The sequence below is a fragment of the Leptinotarsa decemlineata genome, unplaced genomic scaffold (assembly GCF_025532065.1).
Source record: "Leptinotarsa decemlineata unplaced genomic scaffold, Ldec_3_MD MMD2_tig00026328_RagTag_RagTag, whole genome shotgun sequence".
Classification (NCBI taxonomy): Eukaryota; Metazoa; Arthropoda; class Insecta; order Coleoptera; family Chrysomelidae; genus Leptinotarsa; species Leptinotarsa decemlineata.
Genome location: NW_027412688.1, coordinates 27,492,921 through 27,513,198, shown reverse-complemented (window position 1 = coordinate 27,513,198; position 20,278 = coordinate 27,492,921). Strand labels below are relative to the sequence as shown.

Below are 20,278 nucleotides of genomic sequence, written 5' to 3'. Positions count from 1 at the left end.
ACATTACACAGTATATTGTAAACACCCATCCATAGGCAAATGGTATGAATACAACAATTCAGGAGTGTCATCAATTTCACCAAAATCTGTTGTGAGGGGAGAGGTGTATATTCTTTTCTATGAACTTTTTCTTTCATTTATATCAAATGTATTTAATCCAACTTTTTAAAAAAAGTATAGTGGAATTATTGGTGAAATGACAAAATCTAACTTCTATTGTCTATCAATGCAATAGCATATTTGAATGTGATTTTTAATTCTGATGAACTTTTTCGATAATAAAATATATTTTTACCAAAATAATTTGATTGGGTTCCAATTTTCTGAGACATACTGTATTGAATAGTCTCATTTCAAGAAACTTTCATGACTTTCATCATTGCTTGCTTTCAAGTCGCACAACCTGTAGTTAAAAAAATTATCAAAACTATTTTGTATTCATTTATTAATACTACTATAATATTCTTCTTCGAGATCATATAAATCTGCAGCCATATCATCCCTCAGAGACATCAGTTTCTGGTCACATTCTGATTGTTTGGTTCTGAAATAAAAAAAGAATGAAGTTACTAACTTTGAAATGATAAGTACTAGATAATTCACATTCATGTTCACTCATACAATCGCTATGAACGACAACCCTCATAAGTCGAAACTTGTGCGAGCTAGGGATTAACGAGGTCTTACCATTTAACGTGAGAGACTTTCCAGGAAATGAAATTGTGAGATTTAAAGATTATAATGTTCATTGTAAATTAATACAGGTACATATTATATGAAATGTTGTTGGGACAAATATAATTTCTTGGTTTGAGGTGAGGTTTTTCTTATTTACATGTCATTTGCTGATGAAAAGTTAGGACAAAGTGGGTCAAAATAACAGAAAGTAGAACATTTATGAGGCCCGAATTGACCTCTTTCGAAGCCTGCAATCCAATTTTATATGGCACTAACAAGACTGTAGTATTCTTATGGGGATAGGAAAAACTTAAAATACATTTCCAAATCAAAGTGAAAACGTAAAATTCCTACAAGCATGGATATCATGTCAATATGAGAAACTCTCTCATTTGGAGAGTTGATTAAACAGATGTCAATATGCAATTACGCAGGAAAACAAGAAAAAACCATGTTTTGTAAGAAAGCACCTAAGTGCTTTCTTACAAAACATGGTTTTCACTCTGCCACTGGGTTTATAACGACCAAGCAGGACTATCGTATCCAAATATGACTTGAAATTTTGATCTGAAATATGATTGTATATATGCAAGTATTTCTTTTATTCAAAATTTCAGAGTATATTAGTTGTGTAGGTTTTTGGGAAAGAGAGATATTGACATTCTACTTCTCCAAGTGACGATTAAACCGGTAACAGGGCAAATGGAGACATTATAATTTGTTGCTACAGTAAGGCAATATTTTGTTCATCCAAGAAATTGGTCTAGGCTCACAAGACATCAATACATCTTTCTACTTTATATTTCTTACCTGAAAAGTTTGGAGTTATGCGTTATCGCTTCATTTACCGAAGGAAAGTCATTCAAGATGAGATATTGTTTGATGTCTGATACCAATTTCATGAGTGACTCCCCAGCCCGTACTATATTTGCCGCTCTAACATGCATTTCGTATGTATCTTGCTCACACTGAGTCATCCTTGAAAGTTGAGTATCGTGCTCACCCTTGGATAGTTTTACAATTTCTGAAAAAAAAACAGTTCAAAGAATCAGTGTGTTTAAACAATGATAAAATAAACAGAGATGGTTCAACAAGAAAAGGTTGAATAAGATAAAAGATGAGAGCCAATGAGTCTCAATACTGTATCTCTTTGAAACAGTCCTCATCTTTTTCAATTACAATCGTGTAATTAAAGTAAACAGCTCTAATGAAGAAAAGAGAAATTAAACTTTCTATGTTTTTTACCACTTTCAAACTTATACAATAAACTTGTATAAGTTTGAAAATGTCAGTAAAGGACAAAACTGCAGTAATGTTAGTTACAAATAAAACTGGTAAAAAACAGAAAGTTTCATTTCTCTTTTCTTCAATATGATTTCCTACCGCGTAGTAACGGCTACATCCATCAATTTATTAAACAGCTCTAATTTACCTTCAAAGTTTTCCAGCATACTCTTAACGTCATCTTTCAGTCTTGTTCTGTAAGTTTTTAATAAGGCTTCTTTACTTTGTGGAAGTGATCTTGAGATTGACATCTTTGTTTAATTTTTGTTTGATTCTTAAAGTTATTCTACTCTGCCTAAAACCAGAATCAAAATAAACATAACCATCAATGAACAGTCGACTTATGGACCATATTAGTTAGGTTAGGATTTTTCGAGCGCGAAATTCGAACTCAGGTCCATCACGGAAACCTGACATTTAATTTCCCATGTAAATCTTATGGGACTAACAGTCATTACAAATATTTTTTTCACTTGGGTTCTCCTTATACATAAAACACTTTACAGTGAGTTCATGACGAAACTCCCATCGAGATGTAAAATTGAAACATGTATCCCTAATTCTTTCTCATCATTTACCAACTGCAGGTTTATAATTGACTGTACAGAGATAAAAATTGCAAATTCAAAGTATATGAACAGGAAGAAACAAACCTACAGCAATTATAAGCATGCAAATACTTATAAAGTACCTATTGGTGGGAGTTACCCCAAATGGCGTTATAGCATTTGTAAGTAACATGTTTCCTGGTTCAACGTCAGACAAGCGAATATTTTTGATGAGTAAATTGAATAATCATTTAGAACCAGGAGATATGCTACTTGCAGACAAAAGCTTCCTAATTCATGATGTTTTGAAGCCTGGAGTGACCAATAATGTGCCTTCATTTCTATTGAGCAATCAGTTCACTGAAAGTGAATCCATGAGGACATTAGAGATAGCAAGAGCCAGAATTTAGCTAGCTAGAAGCTATAGGATCAAAAATTTTGGAATTTAGAATTTAATTCCTGGTTCAATGAAGAAATTTTCTTCTGTAATATTTCAAGTTATATGTTCTCTTGTTAACTTACAAAATCCTTCAGTTGAAAATATTGTAGAGGAAAATGAATGAATTTTCATTTTACCTTTTTTTAAAGAAACGATTGAATGTTAAGTTTTTACTTTTTCAGAGTTTTTAGTATTTAATAGAATGACATTTTTTTATAGAATTATTTTTTATTATCAGAAAGTTGTTTTTTTTTGGTGTCTGCAGATTCTACTTTTTTCAGAGTTTTCTTTTTCTTGTCCTACACAATATAGTTTGAATAATTCATATTTGCTACGTGTATTGAAATGAAAGATGATTTAATTTAGATTTTCATATGACTATTTTCCAACTTTTTTTCTCTGAGTCAATATAAAGAGAATACAAGCTTTCTATGCTTTGGCGTTGAAATAAATTGAGCTGAAGAATTTCACTGCCATTATATCAACTCGTTACATACTTCCTGCATATGAATTAACTTAGGATTATTTCAGAATATATCTGATATGAATTTTTATATAAAAATCAGCAAATCAATTAATTACATGTTTTCTCATTTCTCAAACGAAGCAAAATGAGTATTGCAGTCGATGCCGTTAACACCGTAAAAATCGCTTGTTGGTATTTTTGTTGCTGAAAACTTGCCAACAGCGAGGGTATCAGAAATTAAATTGAAATCTGAACCGGTTAATTTGTCATCAGAATATGAGTTTGAATGCAATGACATTTTTTCTTGGGAATTTTGGGCAGCCTCAACCTTCATCATTTCATTCAAATTATCATCGAGAAACTTCATAAAAAAAAAATTAAAAATTCATGGTAACACTTGTTTCATGTTTATTCAGTTTGCATTATCTGTTTTCAGTTTTTGCAGTGCAATTGGCATTACTGCCGCTCGATTTTCTTCACTGCACTGCCATCTATGATTTTATAACATAACTATTAATTCAAAGGAGTTCAACAACTATGTATTGTTGAGGAAATCAACGGAATTCAAAATTAAACATCATCTATACTCATAAGTCCATCAATTCCATTCATGTTTTCATTATAATATCATGAGGGACTACTCATTTCTCTTCTTGTAAAATCACTTCATAAGAATCCTTAAGTTCGAATCAAGTAACTACATTTGTATAAAAATTCAACAGATGACATAGATATTCCACTTTTTATTTTAACAATTTTTCATCAAAAATTATAAATGCATTTCAGTCTAAACCTTAACGGTTAAAATACCTTGTACTTCATTTCTAGTAATCCTCAAAACTTCAATATCAATGAATGTAGTCGTAACTGGACAGTTATCCAGCTAATAAACCCTTAAAGTATAAAAGAAGAAGAAATCTAGGTATCACTATTAAAAGCCCTATTTATAAATTTCTACTGACAGGATAGCCTCAGTAGCTGAGGCCATACCATGAATTAGAAGAAGAAATTGTTTACATATAAGTCGACCGATCACTGGTTTTGTTTATTTTGATTCTGGTTTCAGGCCTAGTAGATTAACTTCAAGAATCAAACAAAAATTAAACAAAGATGTCAATCTCAAGATCACTTCCACAAAATAAAGAAGTCTTATTGAAAACTTACAGAACAAGACTGAAGGATGACGTTAAGAGTATGCTGGAAAACTTTGAAGGTAAATTAGAGCTGTTTACTTTAATTAAAGGTTAAGGAAATTTCAAAAAATTGTAGTTAAATAAGCTGAGGACTGTTTCAAAGAGATATAGTATTTAGACTCATTGGCTCAGATCTTTTGCCTTTCCTAACCTTTTCTTGTTGAACTATCTCTGAATTATTTTATCATTGTTTAAACACACTGATTCTTTCAACTGTTTTTTTTTCAGAAATTGTAAAAGTATCCAAGGGAGAGCACGTTACTCAACTTTCAAGGATGACTCAGTGTGAGCAAGATACATACGAAATGCATGTTAGAGCGGCAAATATAGTACGGGCTGGAGAGTCACTTATGAAATTGGTATCAGACATCAAACAATATCTCATATTGAATGACTTTCCTTCGGTGAATGAAGCCATAACGCATAACTCCAAACTTTTCAGGTAAGGAATATCAAGTACAAAAATTTATTGATGTCTAGTTGGCCTAGACCAATTTGTTGGATGAACAAAATATTGCCTTACTGTAGCAACAAATTATAATAACAATAAGATAGATAAACGCAAACTAAATTTTCAAGTTATTCCTAATCAAAGTATTCCTAATCTAGTTATATCAAGCTTTTCAAATTTAGCAATTGTATAAGTGGACATGAATGTGAATTATCTAGTACTTATCACTTCAAAGTTAGTAACTTCATTCTTTTTTTTATTTCAGAACCAAACAATCTGAATGTGACCAGAAATTGATGTCCTTGAGGAATGATGTGGCTGCAGATTTATATGATCTCGAAGAAGAATATTATAGTAGTATTAATAAATGAATACAAAATAGTTTTGATAATTTTTCTAACTACAGGTTGTGCGACTTGAAGGCAAGCAATGATGAAAGTTTCTTGAAATGAGGCTAAACAGTATGTCTCAGAAAATTGGGACCGAATAAAATTTTTTTAAAATATATTTTATTATCGGAAAAATTTCATCAAAATTAAAAATCACGTTCAAATATGCTATTGCATTGATAGACAATAAAAATTAGATTTTGTCATTTCACCAATATTTTCACAAGAAATAGTTCATAGAAAACCATATACGCCTCTCCCCTCACAAGGGATTTTGGTAAAATTGATGACACTTGTGAATTGTGAATGGGTGTTTACAATAATGTCCCATTATGATTTGACAGTGCACTTAGGTTATAACGAATAGGTTCTAGACTGTCTTCTGTGTAGTCACTTATGTTTAAGAATATCAACAAAAACATTTGATTTGTGTCCAAATATGTCAATTGGAGAAAATATCAGATGTATTGCTTGGGGAAGCTTATGTATTGATAGGACTTTTGTGCACTTCAAATACAGTGATTTATACTAGACGGCATTTTAAACAATTCCCAAGCGTGAAAGAGTGGATCACTGGTAAAACATATTTTCTCTTATAATGTGTTATATCCAATGAATATGTTTTTTTTTTAATTAGCAATGTGACATCTAACTCAAATACGTGAATATGGCAAGTCGTAATTCCTCTACATCGGTTTTTCAATTCAACTATAAAACTGTAATTTCAATATTTTTGAGGATTCTCTAAATATGCTTTTTGGTGTAGAGCATAGACAAGTAGGAATTTTTTTAACATTGGAAGAATTATACAAGGATTTAGTGTGTTATTCATAATCGTTGAATTTAAATAATTATTTGAATTATCCTGACAATTTTATGAAAAAATATATAGAACTATTGATAATACATATATAACAATACACATAAAACAATAATTTCACATTACCCAAAGGATGTTTGTAAAACAGAAGGAAAAAGTTTACAACAGTTCATAATAGATTTGCAAACAAGGCAGAAAGTTGTGCATTCGGTGATTTGGAAGATTCATCGGTTTGCATTATGCTCATCATTGGCCTTTTGAGTGTTTATTCAGTTTGCACTATCTGTTTTCAGTTATTGCAGTGGAATTAGCATCCCTGCCGCTCGATTTTCTTCATTGCACTGCCATCTGTGATACTATAACATAACTATTCAATCAAAGGGGTTGTTGGAAATTAATTTCGCTTTTGAACGTACGATGTCAGAACTAAATTGAATTTTGATACCTATTTGATGCGGTTTCTGAATGTATCAAATAAAAATAAACCGATTGAAAAGTTGATAACACTCTTAAGATTCATGAACCATGTACCTAATCCCCTCATTTTGATAGGTTGAATTGGAACCTCTGTTGTTAAATAAATATAACGACGATACTTTTCCACACTGGAACTTTAGTCGCTTGTTTTGATACTCAAAGTTAGCATCATCAGAATATAAGTGAAATTATAATTATATATGATGAGTAATACATTTCATTTTGAATCTTTCTTTTTTTATTTAATATACATAACCGCATCAACTAGAAGAGTTATTAGCGGTGTAGTACAATTTGAATCACATTACAATCATATTAGATGTATAATATTTATAGATATCAGATACTTTAGTGAAATCTCAAATTTATCTGGGTTCAAGGCATCACTGGAGTTCTTCAAGTAGTCGTATTGACAACCTCTCCTCTCTTGATGATATGTTTCATATCTAATTCTTCATCACAGGAAATACATCTTTTGGGGTTTTCTTCCTTTAGTAGATGCTGGTGGGTATACCTTGTGTGGCCAATCCTGAGACAGGTTAGAATTGTCTGATGTTTTCGAGAGGAAATTTTTGAAGTTTAAGCCATAGGATTGATTGTTTTGAGCTGGCCACCTTTCCCTCCATGTATTTATTGTTAATTATCGTATTTTATGGATCAAATCTTCATGTGGTACACAGCGAGTCGATAGACTGTGTGGGTTTGAGCTAATCTCTCTAGTTTGTGTGTCAGCAGTTTTGTTGCCAACTATTCCTACGTGCGAAGGAACCGAAACAATTTTGATACGTTTTCCCATCAAGGTTAGATTTCCCAGTTCTAGTAGTTCACATACTTGAAGGCCACTTCAAAGAAAGCTCTTATTACGTGCCTTGCAAAAGTATTATTCTTGAGATAATGGGTCACGTTGATATTGCAATCAGGAAGGGCTATTGTTCATGGAGGAGGTATCTTTATGTTCAGAGGGAGAATATTAAGATTTAATGTTGGTTTATTTGTTATTTTGGAAGTCCTGGCGTAAAGAGGAAGTTGTGAATTACGGTAGTGCTCAAATGTTTCACTGAAGCGAATAGAAAATGTATGATAACTAGGATTATTTTTATTTGCTATTTTTGCTGCATATATTAAGATTAGGTTGAGTCGACGTAGTTCGAGAGGTGATTCTCCCGCCTCAACAAGTGAACTTTCCACAGGACTGGTATAGAACGCCCCATAGCAATTATCATAGCTGCATTCTGGATGACATCTAGGGACTTCAAAAGAGATGTTCTCGCCGTATAGTAAGTGACGGATCCGTAATCCAGTTTGGTTCTAATTAATGCTCGATAAACCCGCAGCAAAGTAGTACTATTGACTCCCCATGTGTGATTAGCTAATACTTTCATTAGATTTAGGTCATTTTGTCAGGACTTAAGATTTTTGATGTGAGTGTCCCATTTTAGTTTGCTATCAAAAGTGACACACATAAATTAAATTTCGTCTACAAATTCCAGTTCTGATTATTCAATTCAAGAGAGGGTAAACCATCTGCCGTTTTCTTTGAAAATATAACACATTTTGTTTTGGTAGAAAATTTAAGTAATGTCCGTTCCGACCACGATTGAAGTTTTCTTAGTGCATTTTGTAATTGAGTATGTATTGTGATCACATTCTTTCCTGTTGCATATACAACTAAAACATCTGCATATAAATTACCCCTCACTGGCTTTTTGATACCATCTAAAACGTCATTCATGGCTATGAGGAGAAGAGTAGCACTGAGTGCCGATCCTTGAGGACTGCCATGGTTTCAGATAATTTACCATCAACTCAAAAAAAAAGCTATTTAACAGAAAAGTATATATGAGAGCAAGCATATTTCCTTGTATTCCCCATTGATTAAGTTGATTAAGAACTTTGGGTCTCCATAGTGTATCGAATGCTCTATTTATATCAAAGAAGACTGCAATAAGGCATTTTCTATTCGCGAAGGCTTCATGGATATCTGGCTGTAGATTTACTAGGTTATCTGTGCTTTTTGCTGAGGAATAATCAGGTTATTTTGTTCCAGATGGTACTAAAAAAAATCTGTTTTTCCTTTAACCAGCTGTCGCACCCCTACGAACGACAACCCTTAGAAGTCGAAACTTGTGCGAGCTTAGGATTAACGAGATCTTACCTTTTAACATATGATTACTAACACGGTATTCAGTATTCTTTCCAGCAGTTTACACATGGTACATGTTAGAGAGATGAGCCTATAGGAATGTTTATTTGTATGTGATCTGTTCGGCTCTTTAATGAGTAGTACAATTGCTTCCAACCAATTGGTAGGCATTCTTTGTGAGTGAAATATTTCATTGTATACTCTTAGAAGATATCGCTTTTCTACTGGGGAAGTTTAATAAGGTACATAAGGTATATCGTCTGGCCCGGGGGTGGAGTTGTTGACTTTGGATAAGACATCTTCCAATTCATCGATCGTTATATCATAATTCAAGGGATTCTCCACCTTAGTCTCGATATTTAATGGGTGTGTCTCGATAGTTTCTTTCATTTCTAAAAAATCAGGATCGTAATTCGCATTACTTGAATCTTTCTCTTTTCAAAGAGTCGAGGCATTGCGAAGAATTGTCGAGACCGGTACACGAAAACAGGTTTCGGGATGCCTTCAAAAGCTTGGAAATTGAAAAATCCGGAATGGGTTTTATGAAAAGCGACAAAGGTCCTATTTCAAACAGTCCTCTGTTTGGTCTTATATAATAACTATAAATAAAAAACCGATAAATATTAGAGATGGTCACTATTATAACGGAAATATATAACAAATTAGAGGTATTAAAAACAGGTAGTTTACCATAGGATTAATCACAGGTAGTACTTAGCTAGTGGTAATCGGTGAAGTTAGGTAATATTATCAGGTAGTAGTAACTTGTTCTGTTATTATATCTGGTTCGGTGACATTTATCATTTTGAATTGAACCTGGTTAGTTTTATCTCAATTCGATATCAAGCCTAATTGGCATGCGATTTTGATTAACATCCATTACTATTTTCGTTTCTAGTTATTCGATAGATCATGCCTCAGAGTGAATCGGTAGGTGCAACTGATTATGTATTGCTATCGAGTTCATAAATTAAAGTCAGTTCCTGTTAAAGTAATCCCGAATCCAGGGTTGCATATTCATTTGATGTCGGTCTGGGAGGCCCAAAATGATCCGACACGCAAATGAACATAGAACCTGTTACGTTAATCAAACCGGAATTTCATTAATAGACTGTGTAACACGATTCTCGAATGTGTTCATGTAACGAAATAACTAGCCAAAACTGAAAACAGATCAATATTATTGTGGAGTCGCTGCGATAGGTATTATTGTCAATAATTGAATGAATAACGAGAGTAAATGCAGTGCGTTATGAATTATTCAGGTGAAAAACCATATGCATGATTAACTGCTCGGTAATTTTACTCATTTTATTGGTTCAGTGGTTGAAATGTCATGAATTTCATCGATCAAGAACTTTATACAGTGTGTAATAGCCAAATGGAATAAATTCCTTATATCGGTTACTGTATGTATTAAAAAAAATCCCGCAACACGTCAAATGTAAATTATAATTTGACATTCTTCAGCGTGAAAATGCCACCCCTACCTTCAACCCCCTTAGAATTACAGGTACAACCCCTAAAAATGGGAAGTTTGTGATATATCGTTTGAAAGGTCTATTCATTCTCTATTCATGTTATGACTTTTTAGTTTATTGCAACAATTAAGGTAAAATAAATTAAAATCATATGGTTACCGAAATTCAATAAAATACACTCAAAAACAAAAATGTAATGGAAAACGTAATGAAGTGTAGAATACGAAGAATAACTATGGATGTTAACGAAGTAGATGTTCAAAATGTTCACCGTTGCGAACGTCTTGGTAACATCCTAATCTCAAATAAAAGTGTCTTCTAACATTATTTAACATATCAGGCGTGACCGACCTAATCGCAAGCGTTATTCGTTCTTTTAAGTCATTCAAATCTGAAAGTTCAGTTTTGTACACATTGCTCTTTACATATCGTCATAAAAAGGAATCTAATGATGAAAGATCAGGTGTCGCGCTGGCCATTCAATCGATCCTCGCCTCGCTATCCACCGATTGGGAAATTTTGTATCGAGGTATTGCCGGACATTAACTTGTTAATGTGGTGGTGCTCCATCCTGCTGAAACCATATCGTATTCATCGAACTCGAGGGTTTCCTGGATCAGGATATACATTCGCTAAACTTGGAATGAAAACATTTCGAAGTAGTGCCAAATAATTACCGTCATTTAAGTTGCCCTCAATGAAAAAGGGAACAATGATATGGTTTCCTATAATCCCTGCCCAAACATTAACCTTTTGAGGGTATCGCGTGTGTTCTTCTTTCATCCAGTGAGGATTTTCCGTTGACCAGTAGCCGAAATTTTGCTGATTAGCATGACCGTTAAGAGGCAAAGTACACCCATCAGAAAACATAACGTCTACTAATTGGATGATATTGTTATCCAACATGTCCATCATTTATTCACAAAAATAAGTTCTTTTATCAAAATTGTCTTCCATGAGCTCCTGAGTGGGTATCATATTATAGGGATGCATTATATTTTCTTTTAATATGTTCACTATCGATGTATGACTAACATTGAATGTAGTGGATGCCTGTTTATTCGATGTATGTGGGTTTTCCTCAAACTCAAACATCACATCTAATTTGAGTTCTCATTGCTTTGGCAGCTGCTTTTTTTATCTGCTCCACATGACCAAGCTCGCGAAACTGCTTCTCTATTTTGCTTATTGTTCCTTGATATATGGGCGGTGAATTAGGAAATTTCTCATGAAATAGGCGAGCTACTTCCTCTTGTGTTCGAGTTTTAACTCGGTGAAAGTGTCATTTTATGCATTTCCGTTAATCTAACAATTTGTCAGACTTGAAGTTGAAGAACTTTGAACTTAAATTAAAATACTGACAATATTGTAACATACAAAACGAGTTGACAAGGCGTTTAAATGTAACGTTGCCACGGAAATTATTCACAGTTTTTCAAAGGATACCATCTAAAAAGAACATTGCTATGGTTTTTGCTTACTTTTTCATCATCAATACCTAAACCTGAAATAAGTTTTGAGTATATTGCAATAAGTTTTGAGTGTATTTTATCGAATTTCGGTAACCACATGATTTGAATTTATTTTATCTTAATTGTTGCAATGAACTTGAAAGCGATAACATTTCTATATAGATATATCAAACAATATATCACAAGCCTATACTTCCCATTTGGGAAGTATAGGTACAACCCCATTAATCGAAATCGATGAAAACAGTAGAAATCGGTGAAAAAAAGGGGGGAGAAATATAATATATTTAAAGTTTCTGTATTTAAAGTTTATTTTTATCAATGTAAACTGTAAACTGTATGTCTTATATTATTTGAAATGGAGACTGCCAAGTTTTTTGCCCGACCAAAAAGTTTGGGAGGAAATTGAAATATTTTTTTCCACGATTCAGGCAACATTTTAAGTATGAGATAGCAATAATGTGACCCGCTATACAAACGGAATTTATACGTAATTCATTGACAGGGTCTTGTCAGCAATTTCTCTCGTAGATTGTCACAACAATTTTGATATTTGTTTCCATTTTCACAAAGTTGTATATCCTCATTACATAATATACACCATATTATTCAAATTATCATCTCAAGGAGTTATTACAAAATCAAAACAACCGAGCGTGAAAATTGATTCAAATGGCCTCCCAAGACAAGCGTGGTCAAGAAAGGTTGCAACTGCCTTCGTTTTATTCAACGTAGTGAATTACGTTGAAAAAATGTAGGCTATATTTTGCTATCAATGCAAAGCCCGACTGGTTTGCTAGTTAAGAATGAAATACTTGTAAATCATAATCGTTTCAGATCTTGCCGGCTGAAAAATTACGAAAATATTTATACCTACGCTTTCACCAAATTATAGAACTTCACTTCCGGATCTTTCGCCAAACTACATAGTCCATTTTTTAAATCCAGAGACAAAGTGATCTCTTTCTTATAATGTTTTGAAATAATAATAAAAATGTTCATTGTGAAAAAATCACGAGAATGTTAATAACTTTTCAATTATATTTCAATAGCTGAATAGACATACTAACGATAAAAGCAATCAAATGTAGAAATTATCTGATAGCTTTTGTCATATCGACAATTATCTAAATATTGTATTGTACGTATTTCAAAATCAAATCTATAGTTGTGAACATATTTTTGTTCACGTGATTTTTATCAGAGTCCATTATTATTAGTTACAAGCTAATGTGACACCACCACTAAAAAATGTAGGCATATATATTTTGCTACCAATGCGAAGCGGGGCTGGTTTGCTAGTTGGGAATAAAATACTTGTTAATCATAATCGTTTCAGATCTTGCCATCTGAATTTGTGTCAGAAATGGGAAAGAAATCGTGATTTTGTTTTATGTATATTTATATTCTTCTAACTCGTATCTCAATTGAAGTTTTTTGCTGGATTCACATAGTTTTATGATTTTTCACCTTTCAATTATTTTTCAAATCCTTTCAAGGATGAATAAAATGTAATTGGTTATGATTTCATCAAATTCACATAGTTTATGTTGTACGGCAGATGCACCGTTTGTGGCCACTTTAAGGAGTTTGGTATCGTCGATTAAAGCTAGACCATTAATTACATGATGATTTTCACTTTTATCACATTGAAAGACGGGCATAATAATATGATATACGGGTTAAAAAGAGATAGATTAATAATCATTTGATACATATTTTATTAAAAATCATGAGTAAAATGCAGAATTAAGTGTGATAATATTTAATTTTTACTTTGAAAACAACAAAAATAACAAACAGATACATATACCTAATAAAGAAATTATTATAGGAATTGCTTCATTCCAGGAACCGACAAAGCCCCTCTTGTATTCACGATATTAGGCTCATTTATTTTCAGAATAATATCCTTCCTTTCATACCAGAGGAGGTCCGGTGGATCAGGCCCTTTCTAATGATTTATCTCACTCTTTTGCATTGCATAATATTCACCATTATTATCCTTGTCAACAATTTTAGCGGGATAAAAATTGTTGTCATATTTGAGAACAACAAATGAATTTACACTGAAAACTAAGGCATTGGTACTCTTATTATGCTCTCGTTGGCTATGACTTCCTCTAGAGCTAATATTCTTAGAAATATCTTCTTCCGAAATATTTTCTTTAGTAGTAGTCATCTTAACAGTGTTTTCTTTACGTTCCTTTTTAACAGTCTTCTGTTGACCTGTTTTTTTAACAGCAGTATTTTGTTTACAGCTGTTCGCTTTGACTTCTGAAATTTCAATCCATTTATTCGAAGTAACCACTGATGGAAGGCTAATCCTAGCCTTTTTTGTATTTTCAGGGGTCGTATTTTCGTCAGACCATGTTTTTACTTCTTCAAGGACTTCACTAAGTGTTCGTTTCTTCAATAACCTTGTTTCTTCATCGACTTCTATTGTTGTTGTAATGACTTCACCACTAGTTCTCGCACCTGGCTCAATAGTAATATTCTGGAGGATATTAATTCTCATTTCGTCGGAAGGTTTTATTGTATTCTCTACTTCGATGTTTGATTTTCCGCGGATCTTTATGTCGCTATCAATATTTTCTTCTACGTTGCACATCTTTTATTTTTGTTTGCTTCCCGAGTGTGTTCTGTTCTTCTATGCTTATCTCGATACTTGCATGTCCCTTGATGTCAATGTGTACCTCAGTCTCGGTGCCTGTTTGTTTTTCTGTGCATGGGTGATCCTCAATGCCTTTCTGTTCTTCGATATCGTTTTGTTCCTTCCATCTCTTCCATCTCGGTTTTCGTCTGATTCTCGATGACCTTCTGATCCCTGGTCTGTTCTTCGATGACTTTCTGTACCCCGATATCCATCTGTTCCTCAGTGGCTTTCGGTTTTTCCGTAAACAGTTGCTCCTTGATGATGCCTATCTGCTCATCAACGTCTATCGTCTCATCGAAAGGAAATTTTGGAAAATCAAAAATTAGTAGATCCTTTTCTGCGTTTATTATTTCTACAGCATCCAGCAGCTCATTTGAGTGTTTCTCAGAATACGCATCATCTTCGACTGATTGCCATAAATTATATAGTTCTAAAAATCGCTTTTCTCCTTGTCAATTAGAATAATTTTCGACGTAGAACTTCTTGAAATCTTGCAATACAAGATGATCAATGTGCTCCTCTAGAAATTTAAAATTCAGGTCCTACTTGTCTACACTCTTCAGCCGTTTTGCCTTCTAGTCTATTTCTTAAAGATGTTCTTGGCACGTTGAATTTTTTGGCACCAGTAGCCACGTGCATGTTTTCTTTCTTAACTGCTTTTAAAGCTTCTCTCATGGCATTATCTGTGTATTGGAATAACTTTCTTGAAGTCATTTCTCCTGTAAAAGAAAACACCTTTTTATACTTTTCTCATGCAGTTGGTTTGAGAATTATTATCTCTTTCTATCACGTGGCCACAACTGGATTTCGTGTTCCATTTGTGGCCACTAAGTGGCTACTTTTAGAATGACCAGCCAATTCGCGCACCATTTGTGGCCACTGTTAATTTAAATATTGAAATGTTACAAAGCTCCTTGTGACAATTGAAATTACTCAGGAATGAGTTACAAAAGTCAAATAACACCTATGACAACCATAAGTTTCATGTAATTTCATCAAAATGTGCTTTGAACTTACCTTATGTTTCTTAACAAACTTCTTAAGTAAAACACGAAATGCCACCATCACCAACCGAGAGCTCAATTTACACTGAACTGTGGAGTGCGCGAAACACAGAACGTCGTATTTATAGTCCGAATAATATCAAATAACTGGGAGAATTGAAATGTTATTGGCTATTTCTATGATAAAGAGAAATATCCAAGCATCTTTTCGCGGCCGGCCACAAGGGGTGCAATGCCACAAACGGTGCATCTGCCCTAGTTTTTATCATATTGTACAATATGAAAATTACGAAAATATGTTCACCTCTGCTTTCACCAAATTACACAATTTCAGTCCCAGATCTTTCGCCAAACTACACAATCCATTTTTAAAAGCCGAAGACATCTCGAGATGAGTTGAACTGAGACATATTGAAATAGAAATTCGAATTTGCAATCAACTGGGAATCATCATTCCCATCTTCAGTTTGTGTGAATTGCGGAACGTTCTCAACTTATTTAAGCATTGATTGGAATCTCTATTCTTGAATTTATATGAGCTTGAGAAGGAGCATCTTTTTGTTATTGAACTAGCAATCCGTACCAGTCTCGCACGTTTAACAATTTCGTCTCGACTTCGTATGGGTAACATCGTTATATTTCAATCAATTCACAGAAAGCTCATTGAATTTTACACATAAACCTTCCTCTTGACTATAAATTGACTCTTGAATATGAATTTGGGATTCATAAAAACACAAAAGGAAAACAAAAGCGTGAAGGGTATCCCACCCAAGATAATATGAAATAAAAATTGAGAATTTGACCGTCGGATATATTCAACGATGTTTAGGATAGAAACTTAATATTTTTCATCATACTTCATCATCACGACCGTTTCTATAAAATATACGAGTAGGTCCCAACGTTATCGATATTCGAGAAACAATCTGATGAAAATTCCCAATTTTTCGAGGTTGACATAATGTCGTACCAACCTGCATAAATCTACCATCAATAACCCGTACGACGATATATTTCACGTGTATTATTTTTCAGAGGACCGATTCACAATAAATCTTGATAAATCTCCACGACGTTTTGAGCGATTTTCCGTTTCCATTTCTCGGCAAATAGAATACAATATCCAGCGAGATATCCTCCTTATTGTACCATAAAAAATTAAGTAGTTCTCGTCCATTACCGCACACAGAATCATTTTTCATCCCTGCTGAACTTATTTATGACTTTTATATTTCTCTCATGATTCCGCTAAAAAATGAGGTGAAACCTGGCTGGATGTTTTGCGGGAGTTGTTATTTCGTTACCGATAGGAAGTTGATGGGCTGAAAAAATGAATATGTAGTAACACGTGTTTCAGTATTGAAATAGTGGAAATTCAACCTCAAGAGGAGCACTTGCTGTTGGTTGTTGAATTCAGCAGTTTCCATTGTATGAATTGAAGCAAGACCTTGTTGCGCACAAACATTATTTCAAAACAATATTGGATTTTGTTTATGTCATTATATCTACACCTCTTTTTTAATAATGAAGGTATCAGATCGTACATATTTACACTGACTACAAGTATCTCAAGAATCCATCTTAGAACCGCTTCTTTTCATATAACGATATTTTTTGTTTCATACATTCTCAAAAATGAATAATTGTGTGCGGATGATTTTATTTCACCATCTTTGATTTCATATGGTTCACAAGATAATCTTAACAAGAAGTACCACTGTTTCATTCATTTCAATCGTCGATTGTAACTTATCAAATTCCTAAATTTTTATTTTCACAGATCTGGGATTTCCTGAGTAGTCACTTCATAAGAATCCTTAAGTTCGAATCACGTAACTACATTTGTATAAATATTCAATAGATGACATAGATATTCCACTTTTTATTTCATTAATTTTTCATTAAAAAATTATGAATGCATTTCAGTCTAAACCTTAAAGGTTAAAATACCTTGTACTTCATTTCTAATAATCCTCAAAACTTCAATATCTATTAATGTAGTCGTAACTGGACAGTTATCTAGCTAATAAACTCTTAAAGTATAGAAGAAGAAGAAATCTAGGTATCACTATTAAAAGCCCTATTTATAAATATCTACTGACCGGATAGCCTCAGTAGCTGAGGCCATACCATGAATTAGAAGAAGAAATTGTTTACATATAAGTGGACCCATCACTGATGGTTTATATTTTGATTCTGGTTTCATGCAGAGTAGAATTACTTTAAGAATCAAACAGAAATTAAACAAAGATGTCAATCTCAAGATCACTTCCACAAAGTAAAGAAGTCTTATTGAAAACTTACAGAACAAGACTGAAGGATGACGTTAGGAGTATGCTGGAAAACTTTGAAGGTAAATTAGAGCTGTTTACTTTAATTAAAAGACAAGGAAATTTCAAAAAAATTGTAACTAAATAAGCTGAGGACTGTTTCCAAGAGATACAGTATTTAGACTCATTGGCTCACATCTTTTATCTTACTCAACTATTCCTTTTTGATCCATTGTCTAAACATACTAATTCTCTGAACTCTTTTTTTTTCAGAAATTGTAAAAGTATCCAAGGGAGAGCACGTTACTCAACTTTCAAGGATGACTCAGTGTGAGCAAGATACATACGAAATGCATGTTAGAGCGGCAAATATAGTACGGGCTGGGGAGTCACTCATGAAATTGGTATCAGACATCAAACAATATCTCATCTTGAATGACTTTCCTTCCGTGAATGAAGCGATAACGCATAACTCCAAACTTTTCAGGTAAGAAATATTAAGTACAAAAATGTATTTATGTCTAGTTAGCCTAGACTATTTTGTTGGATGAACAAAATATTGTCTTACTGTAGTAACAAATGATAATAACAATAAGATAAACGCAAACTAGATTTTCAAAACATTCCTAAACAAACTAACAGTATTATTTCCACTGATGCTAGTATCATATCTTTTTTCAGTTATATCAATTTTTTCGAATTTAGCGATTGTATGAGTGGACGTGAATGTGCATTATCTAGTACTTATCACTTCAAAGTTAGTAACTTCATCTTTTTTTTGTTTTAGAACCAAACAATCGGAATGTGACCAGAAATTGATGTCTCTGAGGGATGATGTGGCTGGAGATTTATATGATCTCGAAGAAGAATATTATAGTAGTGTTAATAAATGAATACAAAATAGTTTTGATAGTTTTTTTTAACTACAGGTTGTGTGACTGGAAAGCAAGCAATGATGCAAGTTTCTTGAAATGGGACTATACAGTATGTCTCAGAAAATTGGAACCCATTTAAATTATTTAAAAATATATTTTATTATCCAAAAAATTCATCAGAATTAAAAATCACACTCAAATATGCTATTGCATCCGTGTCCAAGTATGTCTATTGGAGAAAATATCAAATGTATTGCTTGGGAAAACTGCACAAATGTATTGATAAGACATTTGTGCACTTCAAATACAGTTATTTTTTTGCTCTGTTCGGTTTTTTCTCTTGAAAAGAAATCCAACCTTTTTATTGGCAATGTGACATCTAACTCAAATAAGTGGATATGGCAAGTCGTAATTCCTCTACATCGGTTTTTAATTCAACTAAAAAAGTTCACAATAGTTCATAATAGGCAGAAAGTTGTGCATTCGGTGATTTGGAAGATTCATCGGTTTGCATTATGCTCATCATTGGCCTTTTAAGTGATTAACTGAGAGAAATATTGTTGAAAGATAGCGAAATAACTTTGAAGAAAGCGGAAATTGTTTGCTTGGCAGTGCAGGAGTCTAGGAAGCAAGGGCAGGAAATGACTAATGAAGTGAAGTGAGTTATATATTAGGAGAAGTCATGCGGAAGCTATTCAAAGATATCTACAGTTCCTTAGAAATCAAGTTATTGATTTAATTGGAGATTTACTACTGACTAACCAAGTTGATATCTATAACAAGATAGAGCGTCACTTCACAATTCTCAAGTCGTAAGAGAACATCTGAATAAGAAAAGTGGATTGGCACTTATAGACCTATATTGTCTATATAGATTATTATATGTATATTATTATATGTATATGTATTATTATATGTATTATTCATTTTCTAGATCACCAGATCTTACTCCGCTAGATTTCTAGCGGAACAATTAAAAATCAGGTTTACAATACAGCATCAGCTACTTGTGAAGAACTAGGGCATAAAGTCAGAATGACGCGATTTATGCTATCCATGGCATTCTAGATCAAAAAATAAAGATTGGAATAAAAATGATTCTATTTGTCAAATATTGATAAGTGAAGTATTGTTGGATTTAGAATATCATTATCGATCGAAATGAGTAAAAATATATAGGATGTCCCATTTAAAAATCGAAAGTTGACGTCATTTCCGGTCAAACCGGAAGTACGACAAAGCAAGTAAATATGTCAGAAAATGTGAATGGAACTATAACACATAAACACCAAATTTCGTTTTTTTATCTCTAATGAGAAAAAAGTTATAGGAGTGAACCACCGTAGAGAATCAACCAGGGTGTAACAAATACAGAGAAATATTCAAGTGACGTATTTCTGAGACAATTTTAAGAGAATAGGTCCATATGATCTTGTGTCCGGAAATGCTTCGTTTTGGAGATACAGGGTGTTGAAATTGATTTTTTTATGAAATTTGGTATCAGGGGTTTTTTTGATGTGCATGTGAAGTCATAATTTCGTATTAATTTTTATGTAACATCATTTGTTACACACCTTTTTCAAATAAAGGTACACTTCCTCAACAACGCAGACGGTGATATTTACAATT

The 20,278-nt window shown here is 33.1% G+C and overlaps 3 protein-coding genes across 5 annotated transcripts; 2 read left to right on the top strand and 1 right to left on the bottom strand.

The window, feature by feature from the left end:
• Positions 1 to 428: 428 nt before the first annotated feature.
• Positions 429 to 2,329, bottom strand: LOC111504589 (mediator of RNA polymerase II transcription subunit 22). Of its 2 annotated transcripts, none has more exons than XM_023159226.2 (3): positions 2,111 to 2,327; positions 1,489 to 1,702; positions 429 to 544 (listed from the first exon to the last, which is right to left on the bottom strand). In XM_023159226.2, the coding sequence occupies exons 1-3, from the start codon at positions 2,211 to 2,213 to the stop codon at positions 439 to 441; spliced, it is 423 nt and encodes a 140-aa protein (XP_023014994.1). In that variant the 5' UTR covers positions 2,214 to 2,327; the 3' UTR covers positions 429 to 438. The 2 variants fall into 2 exon arrangements, with proteins under 2 accessions (XP_023014994.1, XP_074038227.1); XM_074182126.1 differs by lacking the exon at positions 429 to 544 and adding an exon at positions 1,168 to 1,245 and having other exon boundaries at positions 2,111 to 2,329.
• Positions 2,330 to 4,424: 2,095 nt separating this feature from the next.
• On the top strand, positions 4,425 to 5,440 carry LOC111504590 (mediator of RNA polymerase II transcription subunit 22-like). The gene is made up of 3 exons (XM_023159227.2): positions 4,425 to 4,628; positions 4,837 to 5,050; positions 5,325 to 5,440. Exons 1-3 carry the CDS (start codon positions 4,526 to 4,528, stop codon positions 5,428 to 5,430), a joined length of 423 nt encoding a protein of 140 aa, XP_023014995.1. The 5' UTR covers positions 4,425 to 4,525; the 3' UTR covers positions 5,431 to 5,440.
• A 131-nt stretch (positions 5,441 to 5,571) lies between these two features.
• Positions 5,572 to 18,677, top strand: LOC111504592 (mediator of RNA polymerase II transcription subunit 22). 2 transcript variants are annotated; one of them, XM_074182054.1, is made up of 4 exons: positions 5,572 to 6,024; positions 17,715 to 17,857; positions 18,048 to 18,261; positions 18,562 to 18,677. In XM_074182054.1, the coding sequence occupies exons 2-4, from the start codon at positions 17,755 to 17,757 to the stop codon at positions 18,665 to 18,667; spliced, it is 423 nt and encodes a 140-aa protein (XP_074038155.1). In that variant the 5' UTR covers positions 5,572 to 6,024; positions 17,715 to 17,754; the 3' UTR covers positions 18,668 to 18,677. The 2 variants fall into 2 exon arrangements, with proteins under 2 accessions (XP_074038155.1, XP_023014996.2); XM_023159228.2 differs by lacking the exon at positions 5,572 to 6,024 and having other exon boundaries at positions 17,671 to 17,857.
• The last annotated feature ends 1,601 nt before the right edge of the window (positions 18,678 to 20,278 follow it).

Coding starts and splice junctions, on each gene's coding strand:
- LOC111504589 (XM_023159226.2), bottom strand. CDS start 2,213: ATGTCAATCTCAAGATCACTTCCACAAAGTAAAGAAGCCTTATTAAAA. Junction 1,703..2,110: donor TATGCTGGAAAACTTTGAAG/GTAAATTAGAGC, acceptor TTTTTTTTTCAG/AAATTGTAAAACTATCCAAG. Junction 545..1,488: donor CATAACTCCAAACTTTTCAG/GTAAGAAATATA, acceptor TTTTTATTTCAG/AACCAAACAATCAGAATGTG.
- LOC111504590 (XM_023159227.2), top strand. CDS start 4,526: ATGTCAATCTCAAGATCACTTCCACAAAATAAAGAAGTCTTATTGAAA. Junction 4,629..4,836: donor TATGCTGGAAAACTTTGAAG/GTAAATTAGAGC, acceptor TTTTTTTTTCAG/AAATTGTAAAAGTATCCAAG. Junction 5,051..5,324: donor CATAACTCCAAACTTTTCAG/GTAAGGAATATC, acceptor TTTTTATTTCAG/AACCAAACAATCTGAATGTG.
- LOC111504592 (XM_074182054.1), top strand. CDS start 17,755: ATGTCAATCTCAAGATCACTTCCACAAAGTAAAGAAGTCTTATTGAAA. Junction 17,858..18,047: donor TATGCTGGAAAACTTTGAAG/GTAAATTAGAGC, acceptor TTTTTTTTTCAG/AAATTGTAAAAGTATCCAAG. Junction 18,262..18,561: donor CATAACTCCAAACTTTTCAG/GTAAGAAATATT, acceptor TTTTTGTTTTAG/AACCAAACAATCGGAATGTG.